General features: G+C 43.8%; 1 protein-coding gene across 1 annotated transcript; it reads right to left on the reverse strand.

Moving 5' to 3' along the window:
- Nucleotides 1-2,154: 2,154 nt before the first annotated feature.
- On the reverse strand, nucleotides 2,155-19,665 carry LOC148216154 (electromotor neuron-associated protein 1-like). The gene is made up of 3 exons (XM_088139334.1): nucleotides 19,554-19,665; nucleotides 8,671-8,772; nucleotides 2,155-2,865 (listed from the first exon to the last, which is right to left on the reverse strand). Exons 1-3 carry the CDS (start codon nucleotides 19,663-19,665, stop codon nucleotides 2,810-2,812), a joined length of 270 nt encoding a protein of 89 aa, XP_087995460.1. The 3' UTR covers nucleotides 2,155-2,809.
- Between the last annotated feature and the right edge of the window lie 729 nt (nucleotides 19,666-20,394).

Here is a 20,394-nt window from a genome sequence, read left to right on the forward strand (position 1 = left end):
TAAAATAGCTTCTGATCCTTTTTGGTTGAAAACAGTTGCAGCCTGACTGTCTCTGTTGCATTCTACTCTGTTGCAGTAATATTTGGCCTTCCAGCTACAGGAGGAAGGGCCCCTTCCCCCCTGACTTTGACACCTGGCATCTTATGGCATAAGTCTGTGTCTCAACAACAAATGGAATCATCAGAAAGCTCACACATACGTTGAATAAAGTTAGTTGAGGTTGGAAGGAGAGGGCTTGTTCCAGTTTCATGCAGCCCACCAGCACTTCAGCTCCCAGAGCAGAGTGATGCAGATGGGCTGGCCCAGTGCCTGGAGGCTGTGAGCGTTTGGATGGGGAGGAATTGGCTTCAACTATCCTAGCAAGACCAAGGGGCTGTCTACCTGCTTTGGCTGAGATGCCATCTTTGAGTCTTGCTGGAGTTGCACTCCCCCGGACAGGGCTGGCGCACAGTTGGGGGTCCTCCTGGGCTCTCAGCTCCTGCTGGAAGAGCAGGTACCAGCCACAGCCAGTTTTGGCTAGTGTATAGTTGTGGCTTTCCTGCGCCAGGAAGCACTGATTAGGTTCACTTGTGTTCTCATCACTTCACAACTGGATTACTCTAATTCACTCTTTTCATTATAAGACTTTCGCTAGCCGTCAAAAGTTGTTTGAATGAGATTGCATCAAAATTTCAGGAGCCTTCTCATAGAATGATCATTAACAGTATGTTGCTGACTATAAGTAATCTTTCCTACATTTTTCCCAGGAAGAGAGAAGGAACAAGTCTTCTTTCTGTCTGACACTTTTCCAAATGCTGTCTGACAATTTTCTAAATGCTGAAGTAAGAAACTGATGTTGATTTTTAAAATTTTCTAATGTCAGGAAAGTATAAAAATGTCCCTCAACAATCCAGCAAGAAGAAGAGAAGAACATCTCTCTCATCTTTTCTTTCCTTGCTTGCTCTTCCTTCCTTCCTTCCTTCCTTCCTTCCTTCCTTCCTTCCTTCCTTCCTTCCTTCCTTCCTTCCTTCCTTCCTTCCTTCCTTCCGTGTATGTGTGTGTATATGTGCAAATGCTACATTTTTGCTGCAGCAAGAAATGTTAATGCTACAACTGTAAAGCTCTTGGTTTTTTAATTGTAACAAGAAGCCTTAAACCATTTTTTCCTTTTCTGCAGCAAGAAACCTTAATATGACCTCTTCTATTTTTATGTTTCAGCTTTCTAAGTCTATGGCTGGCCTCTGTGTGTGCTTCATTAAAATGAATTTTTTCTCAAAATCCTGTCTCCCCTACATTCTTTTCAATGCACTTTTTCTCTCACTGAAAGGAATGATTAAATTCCCAATAGGCCAATAAGTGCTTGAGATGTTTGCACAAGTGCTAATTGTAACTATTGAGCACCAAGTGATTATGTTATTGTCTTGTGTACCATTAACCCCAAAGAAATGGTATTGATTGGTATTAACTATATTTTAATTCTGGGGACTTCCCAAATCCATGAGCTGATTTGATAACCGATAGCGCTCAAGGTCCAGTTCATAACACTTTCTAGCAGGGCCTGGGCTGAGCCCATGAGTCGTGAAGTGAGTTCTCAGTGCCCCTCCTCCAGAAATCCCCTGGGTCTTACACAGCTGGCCCACCCAGCCTTCGTGGCCGCCGCCTATTCCCTGGCATCTTCCCTTAATCATGGTGGGTGTGAGCAAGAGGACTCCCTAACCAATATGGAGAATAATGCAGTGGTCAACATATGATCATGATGATTTTTTTAAAATTAACAATTCTTCTTTCCTTGTACAATATTATTTTCCAATATCCAACTTCTTTTTCAACCTGAGAATATTTCCATCAAACCTTGCTAATAAATGTGAGGACAAATTATACCAGAGAGAAGAGCTAAAATTGTATCACCTTATCTGTAAAGGAAGCTCAAGACCTGCAGGCACAGGTGGTCTTCTCCTCCATCCTTCCAGTCCATGGAAGAAGACTGGCAAGGGAAAGAAAAAGGCTGAAGGTCAATGGCCAGTTACACCAATGGCATAAACAGGAGAAGATTACATTTCTGGGGCCATGGTTTACATTATCAAGATGGCAGATTTACAGGACAGAGAGCTTTGCACTTCACATAAACTGGTAAAAATGGATTTGGCCAAAGCATTGTGAGTTGGATCAGTGGAGGGGAGGGGGGTGTTAAACTGACCTCAGATAGAATTTTGCAATATATAAGGAAGTGAGAAGATTACTTCAGTAATAGCTTTTATTATCTATATGTGAGTGCTCAGAGAATAGGAACTATAGAAGGTGAGCCTGAATTTTTAGCATGGAAAGGAAGATATTTAATAGGCATATCAGACATCTGATGGAATAAGTCCCATGACTAGAATGCTCAGAGCCCTTTCTTCTATTTGGGCCTAAAAGCTGTACTCTAGAAAAGATCTGAACCATGCCATCTTGAACAAATAGCTTTCTGCTTGGAAACAACATCAATTTATTAATTTATTTTGTTTATTTATATACCATGTGCTCCCAGCCTGCAGACCAGCCCATGACTGTTGACCATAGAACCAATAAATAACAATCAAGTTCCGGAATATAACTTGTATCAGTCTGAGGAGTTCTTCAGAAGAAAGGGTCCCTCTCTGGGGTCATCCCAGCCTAGCCTGAAAAAGAAGATGATCTGGGCATCGGAGGACTCACAGGAAAAGCAGCTACGAGAGCTGCATGATATGATAAGATTTAGTGTTCTTGATGTGCTCAGAAATCAGAAGTCATTTTCTTCTCAGAGATCTGGACTTCACGGTGTTCTCCAAAAGGAGGTTTCCATGCTGGTTCCTCAGTCATAGCTTGTTGAACTCAGGAAGCATTCTTTTTCTAGAGGCATGCATGAAACTGGAAAAAAAAAAACAGCCCACTCGGAATGTTTCATCAGAACAGTCTAAGCTGGCTGTGTTCCAATAAGATAAAAGTTGGATGCCTCAACCATGTGGTTTTTTTTGGTCTAAAGGACAAAACTTGAAATGTTTTGAGCGTTCCATGATAGAGAAAAATGGGAATTCGAAACAAGTTCTTGCTCCCTCAATTTTTGATCTCGAGCTGCATAATGAGGTGATAGATGAAGTCCATGTTCAAGAGCTATCTACGCCAAAACTGGCCAAAGGAATTATTTTTTAAAGCCAATGTAAACATGTTTTAGGTTCCCAAAGCAAACAGTGGGAGCAACTTTTGAGCATGTGTTTTGCAAAGGCTTTGCAGAACCTTACAGAAGCCAACAGCAGCAGTGAACTTACTTCAGCATAGCCTAGGAATAACTTAGCAGCAGAATATAGTTTTCTGGCTGTTGGTTTGAGGCTATTGGCCGGAAAGTCTTGTTGTCTATTTGGTGAACAAAGCTCAATAAACCAAAGTAACAAATCTCTCTGGAGAAGAAGACCGATATATAAATGATGCTATAAAAACAATAAAAGCAACAACATTGACTTTACACTCTGCATGCATTTAGAAAACTCGACAAGTATGAACTGGATGGCGACTGATTTGAAAATCAAGAGTTTCCAGAATGAGGAATCAAGCAGGGAGCTGTAAGGCTTGGTCCTGGGTCCATTCCTCTTTGGAATATTTACTGATTATTTGAAAGTTGAAGTGGAAGGAAGGAATGCTGATCAAATTAACTGATCAAATTGGATGACCTAGTTAATACCCTAGGAAATAGAAAATTTAGAAATAAAATTCAAGCTGATCTTGATAGGTTGCAAAAGTGGGCTGAATGAGACAAATGCGAACATTTAAATGAGACAAATGCAAACTTTCTCACTTAAGAAAGATATATCCATGCACAGATGCATTCAGGTAGGATTCCTGTGAGATCCCTGGCTTGATTATAGCATGAGGGAAAAGGTACCCTCCCAGCAGGGAGACAGGGCCCGTTTGGCATGCCCCAAGCGATTGATGGACCCAGTGGGGTTCCAGAGAAAGCTTGGGGTCTTCCCTGAGTATCTGGTTGGTGGTTCGGCTGAAGCCCTAATCACTTGGATTGAAAAGCTCCTACGTGGCCTCTCCCTGTGTGCTGATCCCGGGGTGCACCTTGTTTACCAAACAGCTCCAGGAGATGAAGCACCAGAAGAGACATCTGGAGCACCATTGGAGGAAGACTCAAAGTGAATCTGACTGGACACAGGTAAAAGCCCACATTAGAGATTATCTTGTGGCATAAGAGTGACAAAAACGTCAATATTTCTCCACCCTTATTAGGTCTTCTGATAGCTGTCCAGTGACTCTGTTTAGGATAACCCAGTCCCTATTGGGTAGGGAGGACCCCTTGGAACATCTGCTGAGCATTTTTGAGGATTATTCAGAGTTAGGGTTAGGATAAGTTTGAGCCTGTGACTCCCAAGCTGTTAGCCACCTGTTTACTGGATCTGTGCCCTTTCTGGATCATAAAAATAGCCAAGGAGGTGTTGGACTTTCTGCAGGAAGGGCTGGTACCTCCTGCCGTGAAAGAGTTAGGGTTAGGATATGGCCCCTAACTCAAGAAGCTGTCCTTGGACCCCACAGTTTTTGGCAACTACTGACTAGTCTCCAAACTTCCCTTTGTGCGGAAGGTCTGGACCTGATGAGAACCCTGGAGGAAACGGATTATCTAGACCCATTTCAGTCAGATTTCAGGGTGGGATTCAGTATGGAGACAGCTTTGGTCACGCTTGTTGATGACCTGTGGCAGAGCTGGGATAATGGTGGTGCATCCATCCTTGTGCTCCCTGATCTCTCAGTGGCTTTTGATACCATCAACCGTGGTATCCTTCTGAGCCAGCTCCATGGGTTGGGGATTGGGGGCACTGTTTAATGGTAGTTCTCTTCCTTTCTCCAGGGATGATTCCAGTCAATGTTGGCTGGCTGGGAGAGACCATCTCTTAGCCCCCTCACGTGGGGTTCCACAGGGTTCTATTCTCTCTCTCCTCCTTTTCAACATCTACATGAAACTGCTGCATGAGGTCATCCCCTGGTTTGGGGTTTGGTATCATCAGTGCACTGATGATACTCAATATATGTATTGTCAAAGGCTTTCATGGCCGGCATACGATGGCTGGTGTAGGTCTTCCGGGCTGTGTGGCCGTGTTCTGGAAGTTTTGTTTCCTAACGTTTCGCCAGCACCTGTGACTGGCATCTTCAGAGTGCAGGAGCACAGACAGGAGTAGTTCTCTCTGTGCCCAGCACTCTGGGAACTGCTCCTCTCACCCAGAGAACTGCTCCTGTCTGTGCTCCTGCACTCTGAAGATGCCAGTCACAGGTGCTGGCGAAACGTTAGGAAACAAAACTTCCAGAATACGGCCACACAGCCCGGAAGACCCACACCAGCCATCATACTCAATATATCTTTTGACTCTGGGCCAGCCATGTGAGGCTGTCAGGGTTCTGTCCCAGTGCCTGGAAGCTGTGCAGGTTTGGATGGGGAGGAACTGACTCTCTCAATCCTACTGAGACCAAGTGGCTGTGGGTGTTTAGACTGCCCAGATCTGGTGATAAACTTTGTCCTTGGATGGGATGGGATGGCACTTACCCATTCAAGTTTGGTCAAGAATCTGGAAGTCTTCCTGGACTAGTAGCTCCTGCTTAAAGAGCATGTTAACTGTGGCTAGGAAGGCCTTTGCACAACTCCATCTGATGTTCCAGTTGTGTCCTTTCTTAGATCGGGGGTGGGTGGGTGTTCAGATAGTCACTCATGCCCTAGTCATCTTGCAACTTGACTACTGCAATGTTCTCTATGTGGGGCTGCCCTTGAAGACCACTTGGAAGCTTCAACTGGTCCAGAATGCAGCGTGGTGAACAGTAATGGCCATACCTTGGTATGCCCATGTAACACCTCTGCTTCACAAGCTGCAGTGGTTGCTGGTTTGCTTCCAGGTAAAATTCAAGGTGCTGGTTGTTACCTATAAACCCCTACATGGCCCAGGACCTGGTTACTTGAGGGACCACCTGTTTGGCCGATTCAGTTCTGCAGGATTGGCATATCTCAGGTTCCTTTGATTAAACAATGTCATCTCTCAGGACCCCAGAAGTGCACCTTTTCTGTAGCAGTACCTGCACTTTGGAACAAGGTTCTCCCTGAGATCAGGATGGCCCCCACTCTACTGTTGTTTAGAAGAGCTGTGAAGACCTGGCTCTTCACCCAGGCCTTTGGCAAGGGAGATTTAGGTCCCTCACTTCATTGTTTGCCATCTTTTATTTTTATTTTCTACTGATTTTATTCTAATTTCTTTGATTGTTGTGAGCCACCCAGAGTTGCTGAGAGTCAGCAGCATACAAGTTTAATAGATGATGATGATGATGATGATGATGATGATGATGATGATGATGATGATAACCTGGAGTCCTATTTGGGCACCTCATTTAAAAGGAACATGGACCTGCTATCAGGATGATAACAGGTGCTGAAACCAAGTCCTTTGAAAAATGATTGAGTTTTGCTGGTTTAATAAATAAGCTTCAAGCTCTATTTTTTCCTAGCTGAAGTGGGGGGTGGGTGGGCGGAAGGTATGGTTCCTTACATAGCTTGCTACTCCAATTAATTACCATATGGTCTGGACTATTTATTTTTTTAAAGATTTTAGACAAAGACCATGTACACAAGCTTAAGTTAGTCAAGTGGTACCGATCTCTTAAAGTTGAAAAAGGAATGTCATCTTATTTACAGTCCCTCATCCCATCCCCTGAGATGAGCTTTCAGACAATGCCAACAGCCTATTTGGATGGAAGACATACAGGACGGCCAATTACACACCATTTATGCATTCATGATAATTTGCAGGTGGAAGATCTGGCCCATTATTTATTACATTGCCAGTTATATCAGGAACCCAGAGCTAGATGCATTATACCTTTGTTAACCCAGCTGAATCAGCCCAGCACAGAAGAAAAAATCTATTTCATGCTGACCGACATAACAAAACAAGTTGCTTTATTTGCAATGCCCACAAGGAGGATATGAATGCAGATGTTGACAGGCAGGGCTGTTAACTGTAAGGGGATGAATTGAGCTGATATGGATTGCTGTAATTTTATATGGATTTTTGCTAAAACCTATGATTGCAAATAAATGTACTAACTAGTGATTAAATGAACTAAACAACCCCCCCCCCAATCCATACAATAAGTATAAACACCCATATAGAATTAATTCAATCATTGAGCTTTAAATCTGGACCATATATCAACATAATGGGACACTTCTCATGTTTATATCACAAAGACTTTTCAAAAATATATAACATATTCATATCCTGGATTTATTCTTTAAAATCAGGAGAGTGACTTTTTCCCCAGTTCTGTGGCATTATCTTCTTTGCTGAACACCCAAGCTAGATAAAGCCAAAGCTCTTCATAAGATGACAAACTCCATATTTTAGGAACGTAAATTTCTTACATCATCAGCCTAGGAACTCTAATATCCTCCCTTTTTAAAAATTTTATTGAGGGGTCCTATAGACCTGAAATAATATTTTCTTATGAATTAGTTTCATTTTTAAATCATAAGAAGCATATTTCACATGTTTTAATACCTGGACCCGCTGATTTTCCAAAATCAGATATTTCAATTCTTCCTTTCACAGATCAAATATAATACTAATACTAGCTTTCACTTCCATTTTAATACCTTATAAAAAGGAATTGTTACTTTCCATTCAAGCACAGCTTCTCTTAAAGAAGCTAAAATTGCAGATACCTTGGAAATTCCTAAAGCATCCGGGCTATATTGTTTAGCTGCCAACTCCAAATATTAAAGACAAGTCGGACTCAAAAGAGACTCTCTTAAAATCTTTAAAACATTTAAGCATTAAAAATCCACTGTTTTAAAGTAGGAATCCTTTGTTTAGCCCAAGTATTCCAATAAAATATATTCCCTTCTATTTTCATATTTGAGTTATACCACAACATCTACTTCTCATGTGATTTGGAATCAGATTGCAACCACTTACTTATTAATAACAAATACAGTAGAATTTTCAACTGATTTGCTTTATTTACTCCTGGGAGAACACCCATAAACTTGGGATTTGCAAGTGTCTTATACAAAACGATGGTGCGACCACCCCAGGAATATTATATACAATTCTGGTCATACCCTTGAAGAAGAAAACTCTAGGGGTAGGAAGATTTTGAAAAAGGCAGCTGGCCATATGAATACCAAGTCAACAATTCACCATCTAACCTGATCTAATTAACTGGGCAGCCCAAATACCTTCTTAATGGTTAGGAAGCTGGGGACATTCCTCCTCTTGGGAGACGAGGTGCTGAGCAGGCATGGCCCCCGAGTACCCTCCTCACCTCCTATGCAATGGTTGTCTGAGGCAGGGGAAGACAGTCCTGTAGGTCCCTGGGGCCAAGTCATACACAGCGGGAAAGGTGACAAACACCCCTTTAAACTGGGCCCAGAAACACACCAGTAATATGCAGCGACGTGACTGCAGCCACAGCTGCTAGATCTGCCAAGTGTTCTTTGGAACACTTAAAGCTTCCAGGCAGTCTTCAAATGCAGCCCCATGTGGAATGCATTACAGTAGTCTAGTAGCAAGCAGGAACTCAAGGTAACCCTATCAATTTATGGAGACTCCTGCCTTCCTAAGTGTGTCTGGTGTTGGTATCAAAATCTCATTCACAAAGCTTACTGGAATGTCAAAAGATGAAGAAATGGACTCTGACCTTTGACCTCTGATGAAAAGTGTGCAAGATGGCATGTGACAAAGAGTCTGAGCTGCTTGTTCAGGTCGCAGGATTGAAGGTCAATGTCCCATGAGCGAAGACCTGTTGAAAGACAGGAAGTAATTCACAGCTGCACTGGCTTAGATTAAAGGCACTTTAACCCATTACAATTAGAGAAATACCATTGGGGTTGTGTAGAAGGAGCTTGACTGCCCCCCCACCCCCCTGCTGTTCTGCATGTGGTTCCCTTCCCAGCTGGCAGGACATGCCCTGAATATCCATTCCCTCAAGACAACTGCAAGATTATTCTCAATCTACCTTCCCTTGAGTGAAACATGGTTCTTGGTACATACAGAGTCAGATTACCCCAGCCCTTCCCTGTGGTAATTTTCAGTCTGGTGCAGAATTTTGGGGAGAATCAGGGAAAAAGAATAAGTAGGAAACAGGTGCTTCCCCACCTCACAAGCCTCTGAGGAGTGCCTGGAACAAGCCTTGAAGCAGAAGTCTGTTTTGCTCCAGGAATCCTTCTGTATCAGTAGAAACCAAGAAACTGACTATTGTGCTAGGTTCACATTTTGTTTCTCTGGTCTTGTCTTCAGATTTCTCTATATAAGCTAGTGAATTCTGTGCATTTTCAGTCTTCACCTCTTCTTCACATTGAGCATGTATTTAGGAACTTTGATCTGTAGTTGGCTAAAATTTCAACAACATCTTTCCTAAGCTTCTGCAGAGAACTTTCTTGCTGTAACAGTTAATTGCACCTTCTTGTGTATTTTTTGTTTAGATTACTAGCAGTGGCATCATCGTGATTTGGACAGCTCTGCCATTTATTTTTTTCAGCACTGAATATTTGCATTTTAATATTTGAAGTTAAAAATGTTCAACATTTAATTTTGCACAACTCATTCAGCTAAAATGGAGATATAACCGATGTTACACAGACCCAGGCACTGGGAGTAAAAGCCAGCTTACTATATTCCCTTGTGTCAAAGCACTGATGATGTGACCTCCTTTGGTAAGAAGAAAATGTTTGCATGAAAAAAACCAAGGTCAGTGAACACCAAGATCCCTAGTGTATGATTTTGTACAAATGTATGTCATTTAATGAAGATAATCATGGGCTAAACCTAGCCAAATTTAAATAATAGGACTCCCAATAACCCCCCCCACTTATGTAATATCCATAAATGTCACATAAGTAAAATCAATAATACAGAAAAGAGCTCCACAATGTATTTCTTTTTCTCCTATAACAAGCCATGATTACCAACTGTGGCAACTAGAGTCCTCCTTAATCACAATTTAACCTATGGTGTACAGTTGGATGTCACACCAGGGCAAACCAGATTATAACTGATAATGAAGTTCCCTGCATCACTGCCTCTGCTGTAATGCCAGTCTGACAATGGATCCAAGAACCCCGGAAAGAGCCAGGCTCCACTTCACTGGAGATGTTCTGGGGAGGCTGGGCAGCCATCTGGCCAGGATGCTTCCATCTGGATCCCTGCACCAAGCAGGGGTTGGACCAAGGGCCTTGATGGCCTCTCCCAACACTGGGAGTCTATGGCCCCTTCCCATTGCTTGAGCCTGGCAAACTTCTGAATGTCAGCATCATACAGTATGTAAGAAGGGAGACATTCTTCAGCTGTTTGATTTGGTTTTTTTGCACTCAACACAATCCCCATCACTCTACACTGACCTGAATCAAACCTTTCAAATGAATTGGTAGCTCATAAAACATAAAGGAAAATTTAGTAAAAAAAGTACAAATTTATTTGAAACCAAACCAAATCAGACTGAGAATGGCACAGAGGCCATGACTCTACAATGGCGGGGATCCCTGCAGCAATGCTCATGCATACGCAATTGGCCAGAGGACCAGCAGCAGCCTCACTACCCTCACTACCAGGGTGGCATCAGTAGAGGCAGGGTGCTGATATTTTGAGTTAGGGACTTGTAAAATATGTCTATGTAAACTTTATTCAGGTACTATGTGATCAGTTCCATCCTATTTGGGACTTGTCAGATGTAGGTAGCCAGATGTTATTCTACGGGGTTCAAGTCTCCTACCAGGAAAAGAACTCTCAGATCTTTGCACTTTAGATGACTATATATCTGGTGCATTAGCTTCAGAAGCCATCCAGGCCCTGGCACTAAGCAGTTGCAGGATGATCAAATCTGCCAGAATGGTCTGTCCATCCCACCTTCCCTTAAGCTGTCAGGACAGAGAGATATGGATGTTACATTATGTTATGCCTCCAAATATGGGTTTTACGTGACTTCCACCTCCCACCTGGAATTCTCTATTTTTACACAGACTTTCTGTCTGTCTGTCTGTCTGTCTGTCTTTCTCATTCATTCATTCATTCATTCATTCATTCATTCATTCTGTCAGAACCTGCATCAATCAAATGTTAATCACAAGAGGACTGACTTAATAGCTATAGTAGTCAATAGGAATTTGCTTGCTTTGATTCTGCCAATAGTAACAAGGGGGGAAACAGTAGTTAACAGGTATGTTTGGGGTATTGCTTTGATATTGATAAGTGCTTACTTTGATATGGGAATTTGTAACAAGACATGAAAGCAGACAAAACCGGTGGTAGCCTGAAGGCCAGGAAGAACTGTGTTATCAGGGAGAGGAATTTACAAGGCCACAATCTGAAATCAGGTGCCAAAATAGAAGCGGGGGGGGGGGGGGGGAGAAGGGAAAAGTAGAGGGAAATTTATGCGGGCTTTAGTTTTAGCAATGCTTTGCTTCGAGCTGCACGTACCATCCAATAAAGGAGTCTTTATCTGAACCAGGCCTGGTTTCATGAGAATTCTTCTGGATAGGGATTTGGACTTTGTAGACTTGACACATTCATTTTTTATCCTGCCAACTTGTGAGGTGGGTTAGGCTGAGAGAGAATGATGTTTTCAGTTATATTGACCAGTAGAGTTAGGCACTGTGTGACTGATTTAATTCCACTTGGGACTCATCAGATGTGGGTAGCCAGATGTTATTCCATGGGGTTCAAATTGTTCCCTCTCCCCTAAGAGAGTGCTGGTGGAAGTCATGCAAACCCCATACAAAGGCATAATATAATCTAACATCTGTATCTCTCTACTCTGAGATCTCAAGGGAAAATGGGCTGGAGAGACCCTTTGGATAAACCTAATTTAGTTTTCCCACAGAGACCTATTTTGAACTTTGATGCACACAAGGAACTGAAAAGGCACTCATCTGCTTGGGCATCATTAGGGAAATGCTAATAAACAAGCATGGGCCAATGACTCCTCCCTGGGGCACAGCGGGCATTTTGGAACTGAACCCTAGACTGCGAAGTGGAGAAACATCTGCCCACCAACCGCTCGCACTGGAGCAACAGAGCTTTTAAGTTTTCTTTCAGGTTGAACACTTGAAAGAAAATATATAAACAAGTACAGAAGAGAACATGAAAGAGAATAAAATAATATAATATAATACAGATGAATCAACTAGGGTTAGGATCTCCCCTGACTTTTGCTAATCTTCCTTCCTTAGCGATTTCTTTGGCCTTGTTCTCTGTTTCCTTCTGGCTCTTGTCATGTGGTTTCTGGCTTCCTCTTTTACAATCCTTTAAATTCCTTTCCGCATTTCCTTCAGCTCTCTGTCCACAAAGTCCAGATTTCTGAATCTGTTTCTAACCATCTTATAGTCTTCTGCAATGAGTTCAAGATCATATTTCACTGAGACTGGATCTTTTCTAGTCTTTTTCAATCGGGTGTATTTCTGTGATTCAAAGCACTGCCCGCACCCAGCTTTGCATTCATCGTAGAGCTTTGCCATCTGCTGCTGCATAAAATGTAATCTATTTGATTTCAGCGTTGTCCAGGTGTAGAGCCGTCTTTTGGGTTGTTGAAATAATGTGTTGATGCACAGCTCATTTTCTATAAAAAAAAAGTCTATCAGCTGTTCTGCACTATCGTGGGTTCCTAATCCAAATTTTTCAACCTTTTTCCGGTACAGATTCTTCTCCAAATTTTGCATTAAAGTTGCCAAAGGTTATTAGAACATTATTCTTTGGTTACTTGTGGTAATCTTCCAAAGAATTCATCAACCACTTCTTCAGTGTCTGTTGTTGATACGTGATTTGATTTGATTATGTGCTATCAAGTTGGTGTCGACTTTTAGCGACTGTACAGATAGTTCTTCACTCATCCCTCCCAGGAACACTCCCTGCCATGATGAGGCAGAATAGCAGGACTTGCATGTGGGTGGGTGTGTATGTGTGTTTATTTCAAAAACTTATATGGTGCTTACATGTGTGAGAGGAAAAATGCAAATAGCCTAAAATTTATTTTGATATAGATATATGTTGCTTAATCACATTTAATAAAAGCAAGGGCTAGCTTAGAGATGGCCTGTGGGGCACCGACAGGAAATAATACTTGCAAAACCAGAGCAAACTGTTAAATAAGCAAACTTGTTGATGGGAACAGACGTGACAGGGACAAAGGGAACGGGAAAGTGTGGTGAAATTAGCTCGGGGGACGTTAGAGTCATGATTGTGGTTTGCGGTTTTAAAGGATAAAAAGGATTGCAATTTGGGGGTCTGGACCCACATGGGTTAGGCTGTCCCAGTGACGGCCTGCTCCTGTCGGTCCGCATTGCAATGTGTATCTAAGTAAGTACTTTGTATGTTGTTGATTGCATTTTATTTTCTTGCTGAACTAATTTTCAATAAAGCTCTTAGAAGAACTTGGAACTTTGAGGTGACTTGTTTTATGGTGTGTCTGTCTCCCGTGTTTAATGAGTTTTTTCCCTGACACATGACAATCCTAGGCGGCTCAAAATGACATTGTGTTTACAGATGTATGTTGATGCATACACCTGTATAGTTGAGAAATTGAGCGATGCCCTTGAATCCTGATGGCAATTATTCTGCCACTGAGTGGGTTATATCCTACTGCACATGCAGCAATATGTTTTGGGATGATGACTGCTACTTCATTTTTTCTGTGATTTTCAATTCCAGAATAGAACATTCTGAATTCATCTGATGACAAATCTTCCATTTCCATTCATATTAAGTCACTTATTCCTAGAATTTCTGTCACAGTCACAATGTACTTCCACTTTAACAATATTCAGCTTTCCTTGGTTCATACTGCAGGTATTCTGTGTTCCCACCCTAAGGGTTGGGAATCAGCTCTGAACTTTTTTTTCAATTCTGGTTACATCAGCAACTGGAATGGCTGAAGGCTTTTGACATACTGCTTGGACCTACTTGATACAGTTCTTTGCTGTTCCCTAGTAGCCCATCAGTTACTTCCAGACCTGGGGGGCGGGGCTCACCTTTTGGTAGCATAGCATTCTTTCTTGTTGAACTTCTTTCCTTGAGTTTTTTGGCATATCTGAATAAATAGCTTATCACTGCTTTCTTCCTCATGGTGCCTCAGGCAACAGAGTTGCTGCAACCTCTCTTGGGCCTACCTGGTCACAACCCAGCCAGTGGTTTTCCTCAGGGCCTTATGCCAGTCCTGAGTGCATCATGCTTGCAGCCAGGGAGTTGGTGCCAGACTTTTAAGATGGTCCACGTTTGCTTTCTTACTGTGCCATTGTTGGATTTTGGGGGCATTTGGTAGAACTGTGTTCTCTCCACAGCTCACAGCATTTTGCTGCTGCTGCCGCCTATGATCTGTGTCTTGCTTATTTCTCAGAATATATCCTGCTTAGGAATTTCAGGGGAGGTATGACAAACTGAAGACGGCTCCGCAAAAGCGGAGCCAACAACCGGAGCAAAGACCAAGGAACTGGTGAGTAGACTGGTTCCTTAAAATCTCTCCAGATAGGGAGAGGATGGGAGATTGCCCACATGTGCTCCAGACAGCTCCTCCCCCCAAGGACTCTGCAGGACAGCAGTTTTCCACATGTTTGAGAGCCAGGAGATGATGGATTAGCCGTCTTGCTCACAATTGCGGCAAAGACATTTAAAGGACACTGAGTTCACAAACCTCACTTTCTAATCACTTTTGGAAATTGCTCATTAACTACTTATTAGAGACCTTCAGAATGACAAGTTTGAAAATGTTGGGTGATGTGATGGAATGGACTTAGGGAGATAAGCATGTTCTTAGCCCCCAACAGGAGCGTGGGAAGTTCAAGAAGATGAGGCTGGCACCTCCCTAAGGAATTCACGGTGTTTTGGCTGGCTGGCTTGGGAACTAGGGTTCAGTCTGGTGAGATTGATGTCAGGTTCAGCCCAAAGAACTCCAAGAGACAATGCTAATACAGTTCTGTTGCGTTTATTAGCTTCAACCTCAGGACAGAAATCTCACCAGATTGAACCCTAGTTCCCAAGCCAGCTAGCCACAACATCGTGAATTCCTTAGGGAGGTTCATCTTCTTGAACTTCCCACGCTCCTGTTGGGGGCTAAGAACATGCTTATCTCCCTGAGCTTGGCCTTCATAAGTCCATTCCATCACAGGTGAGTCTGCCTTCAATCCTGAATGAAAGAAAATTTTAATTACAAGCTTAAGAATAAGATTTTTATCTTAGAAAGTTATAAATGGACTAAGGGTCCAGATAAAATTGGAATATTGAAACTTTTACAATAAGATTTTGGAATTAATTATAAAGAACAAACAGCTTCTTGTGGGAAATAGATTCTGTTTTGGTTTTTACAAGACAAAACAAAGGTAAGCAATTTCATGATTTCAAAAACTGCACACTAGAGGGGACTAAAGTTTTTAGGTAGATGAAAGATTTATAAGCCTGCAAAATGTTGCAAAATGTTTTAACAATGAAAATACTGAAGGAGACTTTTGAAGAATGGAATCAGGAAGTAGTAGCCACAATATCAACCATGTCTGTAATGATGTCTGCTTCTATGGATAGACAATATCCAAAAGGTGTTATTGAAGAAATGACAGACGTAGAACAAATTTTAGCTGACAAGATAGAGATGGTATTGAAAATGGATTTACAGTACAACTGACAGGCCAAGAGAATGACTTAGAAAAGGATGTTTCACTGGATCTACAAAAGAAACTGGTTGAGGTTTTAAAATTTAAAAGGGAAACACAAATGACAAGCCAAGAGAGTAACCTGGATAATTTGTTTCTATTGGATTTACAAAAGAGGCTTGTTAAAGCCTTGAAGAACTCTGTGCGATGGGACAAAGAAGAAATGAAGAGATATAAAATCCTACAACAATATTTGAATGATCTAAAGATTAAGACTGTTAGAAGTAAAAAGAAGGAATATAAAGTTGGTTTATTTGATCAAGGTTAAAACAAGATATGGTGTTACTTCTGGCAACCCTTTATGTACTTTCTGCTGACACCAGGACTGAAAAGATAATATTTTTTGGATTTGTTTTAGATAAGAGATGGGATATGGGATGAAGAGATAAATGTCTGTAACCTTAGAGGGGGTGAAGAGTCACTAAATTTGTTTATACTTGTTGTCATGAAAGTTGGAAGACTTCTTTATATATTTTTTCTCTTTCTTATATTCTTACTTTTCTGTCTTTTTTCTTACACTTTTTACTCCTTCTTTCTATTCTCTTTTCTTTAAGTTTAGTTTGTATTAGATTTTACTATTATAATCAAAATCCGTTATAAAATTATATCCTGCTTATATTGCAGCTAACCTGCATATCTATGCCTGTCCCACTATCTACCACCTGTGGAGACACCCCAGTTCCTTGAGCTGAGGCACAGGGGTGTATCTATATTTCATGTTTATTTATTTATTTATACACACACACACACACACACAGAGTAGAATGCTCAGCCATGCAAAACCTCTTGTCACAGCCTTTTTTAAAAACAGACTGGTCTACAGGTGGTTTGCAAGACTGCTGAACATGTTTAATAACAGTTCTAATGAGTTTCCAGAAGTCTGGTAAACCACTTTTTATAAGAAGTCCCTATAATGTCTAAATGGTGTTTTGTGGAGTGCAGAACAGAGTTATGTGGACAGACGCCTCGGTGGGAAGCAGGCCCCCAATTCTCCCTCATAGAAGGAGACATGTCTACAGCAACCTCACCAGCGGAGAGGAGACTGACAGATGTGTTATCACCAAGATTGTGAAGGAGGCATCATAGACTGTTAGCACACTTAAGACTTGTGTTGGAAGAAGACAGAAAAGACTATTTTAAAAAGTGAAACAGCTAAGAATTAATTTAGCCTGCTTTTCTAGTGGGCTCCTTCTTCATTTCTCCTTTTATTTAAACTGGCCTAAAGATTTAATCAAGCCTCTTTTAACAACCAGACACAGCAAACAGATAAGGATCTTATTCTTCCCCTTCTGACACTTCAGAGATAACCTTCAGGAGTTCTGCTGCTGCTTGTCACCAGAAAGATTTGTTCCACCTTTTAAAAAACCCATCATTCCTCAGGGCAGAGTTTTTTAAATGGTCATTTTATGATTTTAGAATAGTAAGTAACAATAAACAATATATTCATTTGGTTATGTCTATTTTCCCACTTAAATACCCTAAAAATTTAGTCACTATTGAATGAGGACTTGTATTTTAATTCAATAGTGACTATTAAGTTGTAGCAATTTACTGAATTACTAAAACTATGAAGCTTTTGCTTCATAGTTTTAGTAATTTAGTAAATTAGTTCTGTGTATTTTAGATTTTTTTCATATTGAACTGTACTCAATTTTGGTCACTGACTTTAATTAAAAGCAGATTGTAAAGACATTAATCTGTAAGCACCATGAAACCCTGTATTATCAGAAGTAAGCATGGAATTAAAAAAAATCTTGCCAGATTAATGTTATCTCATTTCTTGCTAAATAACTTTCTTAATAGACTGTGAGAATGCTATAGACATATCTTGATCTCAGAAAACGTTGGACAAAATAATCCAGAACAGGCTAATTAACACAGCTATTTAAGTGTGTGCTGGATGGTATGACAGCTCATCTGAAAATCTTATTCAAAGAGTGCTCAACAATGGTTCCTCATCAGATGGGAAAGAAGGTTCAGAGAAGGGCAATGAGGATGATCAAGGCACTAGAAACTAAGTCCTATGAAGATAATCAAAAGAATTAGAAATATTTTGAAGAGAAGACTGAGGGGAGCACATAACAGCACTCTTCAAGTACCTGAAGGGGTGTCACATAAAATAAGTCCGAGATCTACATCCTATTGTTCTAGACAGCAGGACATGGAATAATGGATTTTAGTTACAGATTTTGATTATTAAGAGAGGCATTAAACAATTTTCCAGGGAAGTGGTGGGCTTCATTGGATGCATTTAAATGAAAGCTAGACATCTGTCTGGGATTTGCATTCCTTCACTGATACGATTTTATGAGTCCATGAACATGGAAATCAGCAGTGGGAAGAGCAGATTTCAGGCCTGTTTAGTATTCTGTTGATTCAAGGAAGGGTAGATGGCAGTGGGGAAAGGGCCAGAGGTTAAGAGGTTGGAAACCCAAAGTCAAGTTCACCTTGGCCATGGAATTTTCCCCGAGATTTTGGATTAGTCATTGTCTCTCAAACCAATTTATAGGGTTGCTGTTGTGGTGAAAAAGTGAAAAAGGAGGGCTACCTATACAGTTCCACCTTGAGCTCCTGAAAGACAGGCATGGTATCAGTCTAGCAGCGTAAGGTGGGCAGCATTTGTCTCAGTCTCCTCTTCCAACCTGAGGATTCCTTTGCTGGGTATGTTCCAGCAGAGAATGGACAGCCACCTCTCCGGGATTTGGGCTTCTGCACTGAGCAGAGAGTTGGACGGGATTGCCTGGAGGATCCCTTTTTTGTGATTCTGAAGGCAACTCATCGTCATGCCTGAAGAGAACACCCGAGGCATTTTCTATTCAGTCACTGGAAGCAGCCCAACCCCTTGCAGAGAATCGCCTTCTAGTTCATCTTAGCAATTTCCGGAGAGGGCCAGTGAGGATCGGAGCCCTCTCCCATCTCCCCTCTTCCTGCAGGAAGCTGCACTGCAGCGTTCCTCCAAAGACCGCTGCAGCCAGCCTGAACCAGCCCACCTTCCGGGTTTCCCGGAGGCTGACATATGTTCCGGTCGGTCCGCCCGCCCTAAGGAGGGGCGGGAGAGTTTCCTCGCAAAATGGAGCTGTTCTAGAAGGTCCTGGAGCGGACCGCAACGGGGTCTCCGGAGACGACCTTCTCGAAGGCGGGCGGGGCTTTTGCTCCACTTCGGGCTACGGATGCTGCAAGACCTGAGACGGCCTTAGCGGCTGGTGCGTCTTCCTTTCTTCCAAGCGGATCGCTACGGAGAGAGTCACCCTGCGACAGGAGCCTACAATCCGCCTCTTCCAGGGTCCCGGACCCGCCGTCGCTTGAGGCCTTTCCTCGTCTTGCTTAGAGGCTTATCGTATGCTAACAGCTCCACCTCCAGCGACTCTGCGAACAGAAATGCCGCTGCTGCGAGCTGCAACGGCCAGGAGCTGAAGGGCCTGTTCGGCGCTGGGCTGTCTAAGCGGAACTCGAGGCTCTGAGCCGCCGCCACCTGGCTGAAGCCCGCCGAGACTTTGCGTAGCACGGGGCTCTGCTGTCCGGGACGTGGAAGGCGCTTCCCCGGACGCAGCCCTCCCTCCGGAAAGTCAGCTTGGACCCGTGCCCGGGTTTCGCGGTCCACGGAGCGGGAGAGGGGATTGGGAGCAACGCCCCCGCCCGCTAATCCGGCCACAGGGCGCGGAGTCCCTGTGAGCCTCAACCAGCCGCTTGGGAGAGCCGCGCTCGCTCGTCCGCCCGGGGCGCCTGGCAGCCCGGCGTCTTCCCGTCCCCGACGTTGCCTCGCGCCTGGCCTGCAGCCGAGCTCGCCGCGCCCCAGCTGCGCTCCCGGCCGCCCCGACCCACCGACGCCAAGGCTGCGGGTCCCTCTCCAAGGTGCTGAACGCCTTCGGCTCCCAGCCGCTCGACGGCTTACCGCGCTCCAGGCTACGACGCAGCGCCTCCCGCTCCGGCTCCGTCCCGATCTCCCCGATCACCGCTAGTAACGCGTGCCGCCGCCGCCGCCGCCCTCCTCCCGGCGTCTCCATAGCCGCAGCCCCGGGAACCGCGCTCAGCGGAGGCCGCGAGAGCCAGCTCTTAAGAGTCCCCGGCCGCGCGCAGATTGGCCCTTCCACGCGCACGTGGGCTCCCGCGGCCGCGCCCGCCCGACTCGGAGAGGCGGGTCTCCGGCCCGGCGGCACGTGGCTCTACGGGGTTTCGCGAGAGGCTGGCCCGCGCCGCAACTGCGACACCCCGTCCGCCGCCTGCGCCTCACTTGCTCCGGAGCGGGAGGCGGGCGGGGCCCCGTCGCGCTCTCGGGCTGCTGGAGGCGCTCCGGGCGGGCAAGCGGGTAAATCGAGGAACCCCCGCGCTCCGTTTCCGAGGGAAGATGCGGCGTTAGGGAGCCTTCCGGGGTGTCTTTCGGCTTCCCGGTCTAGCCAGGCTGGCGCCTGGAGTCCTTTGGCGGTCTCCCCGGCAGCGGCTTGTTTGGAGAGCTGGGTCGGCCTTTGGGCACATCTGCAACCCCTCTGAAAGAAGATGGTTGAGATTCAGAAGAGTGCCCTGAGAGCTCCGGCCTGAAGTGGGGAGTCTGTGGTTGAGGACGCCACACGGAGCTCTCTTATTCGGAGCAAAGGACCGGTAGAGAGAGAACGGTAGAGAAAACGGGGGAAAAGGCACAACCCCCCAGCCCCGTTTTTCTGATTTCTGATCCTCAGCTTCAAGAAGGTGCCCGTCGGTTTTATGGTCATGAGCTGTTAGAAAAGGGCTGTTTTGAG

The sequence above is a fragment of the Python bivittatus genome, unplaced genomic scaffold (genome assembly GCF_059951505.1).
Source record: "Python bivittatus isolate LINGU-HERP-01145 unplaced genomic scaffold, Pbiv_v1 ctg000210_np1212, whole genome shotgun sequence".
Lineage (NCBI taxonomy): Eukaryota > Metazoa > Chordata > Lepidosauria > Squamata > Pythonidae > Python > Python bivittatus.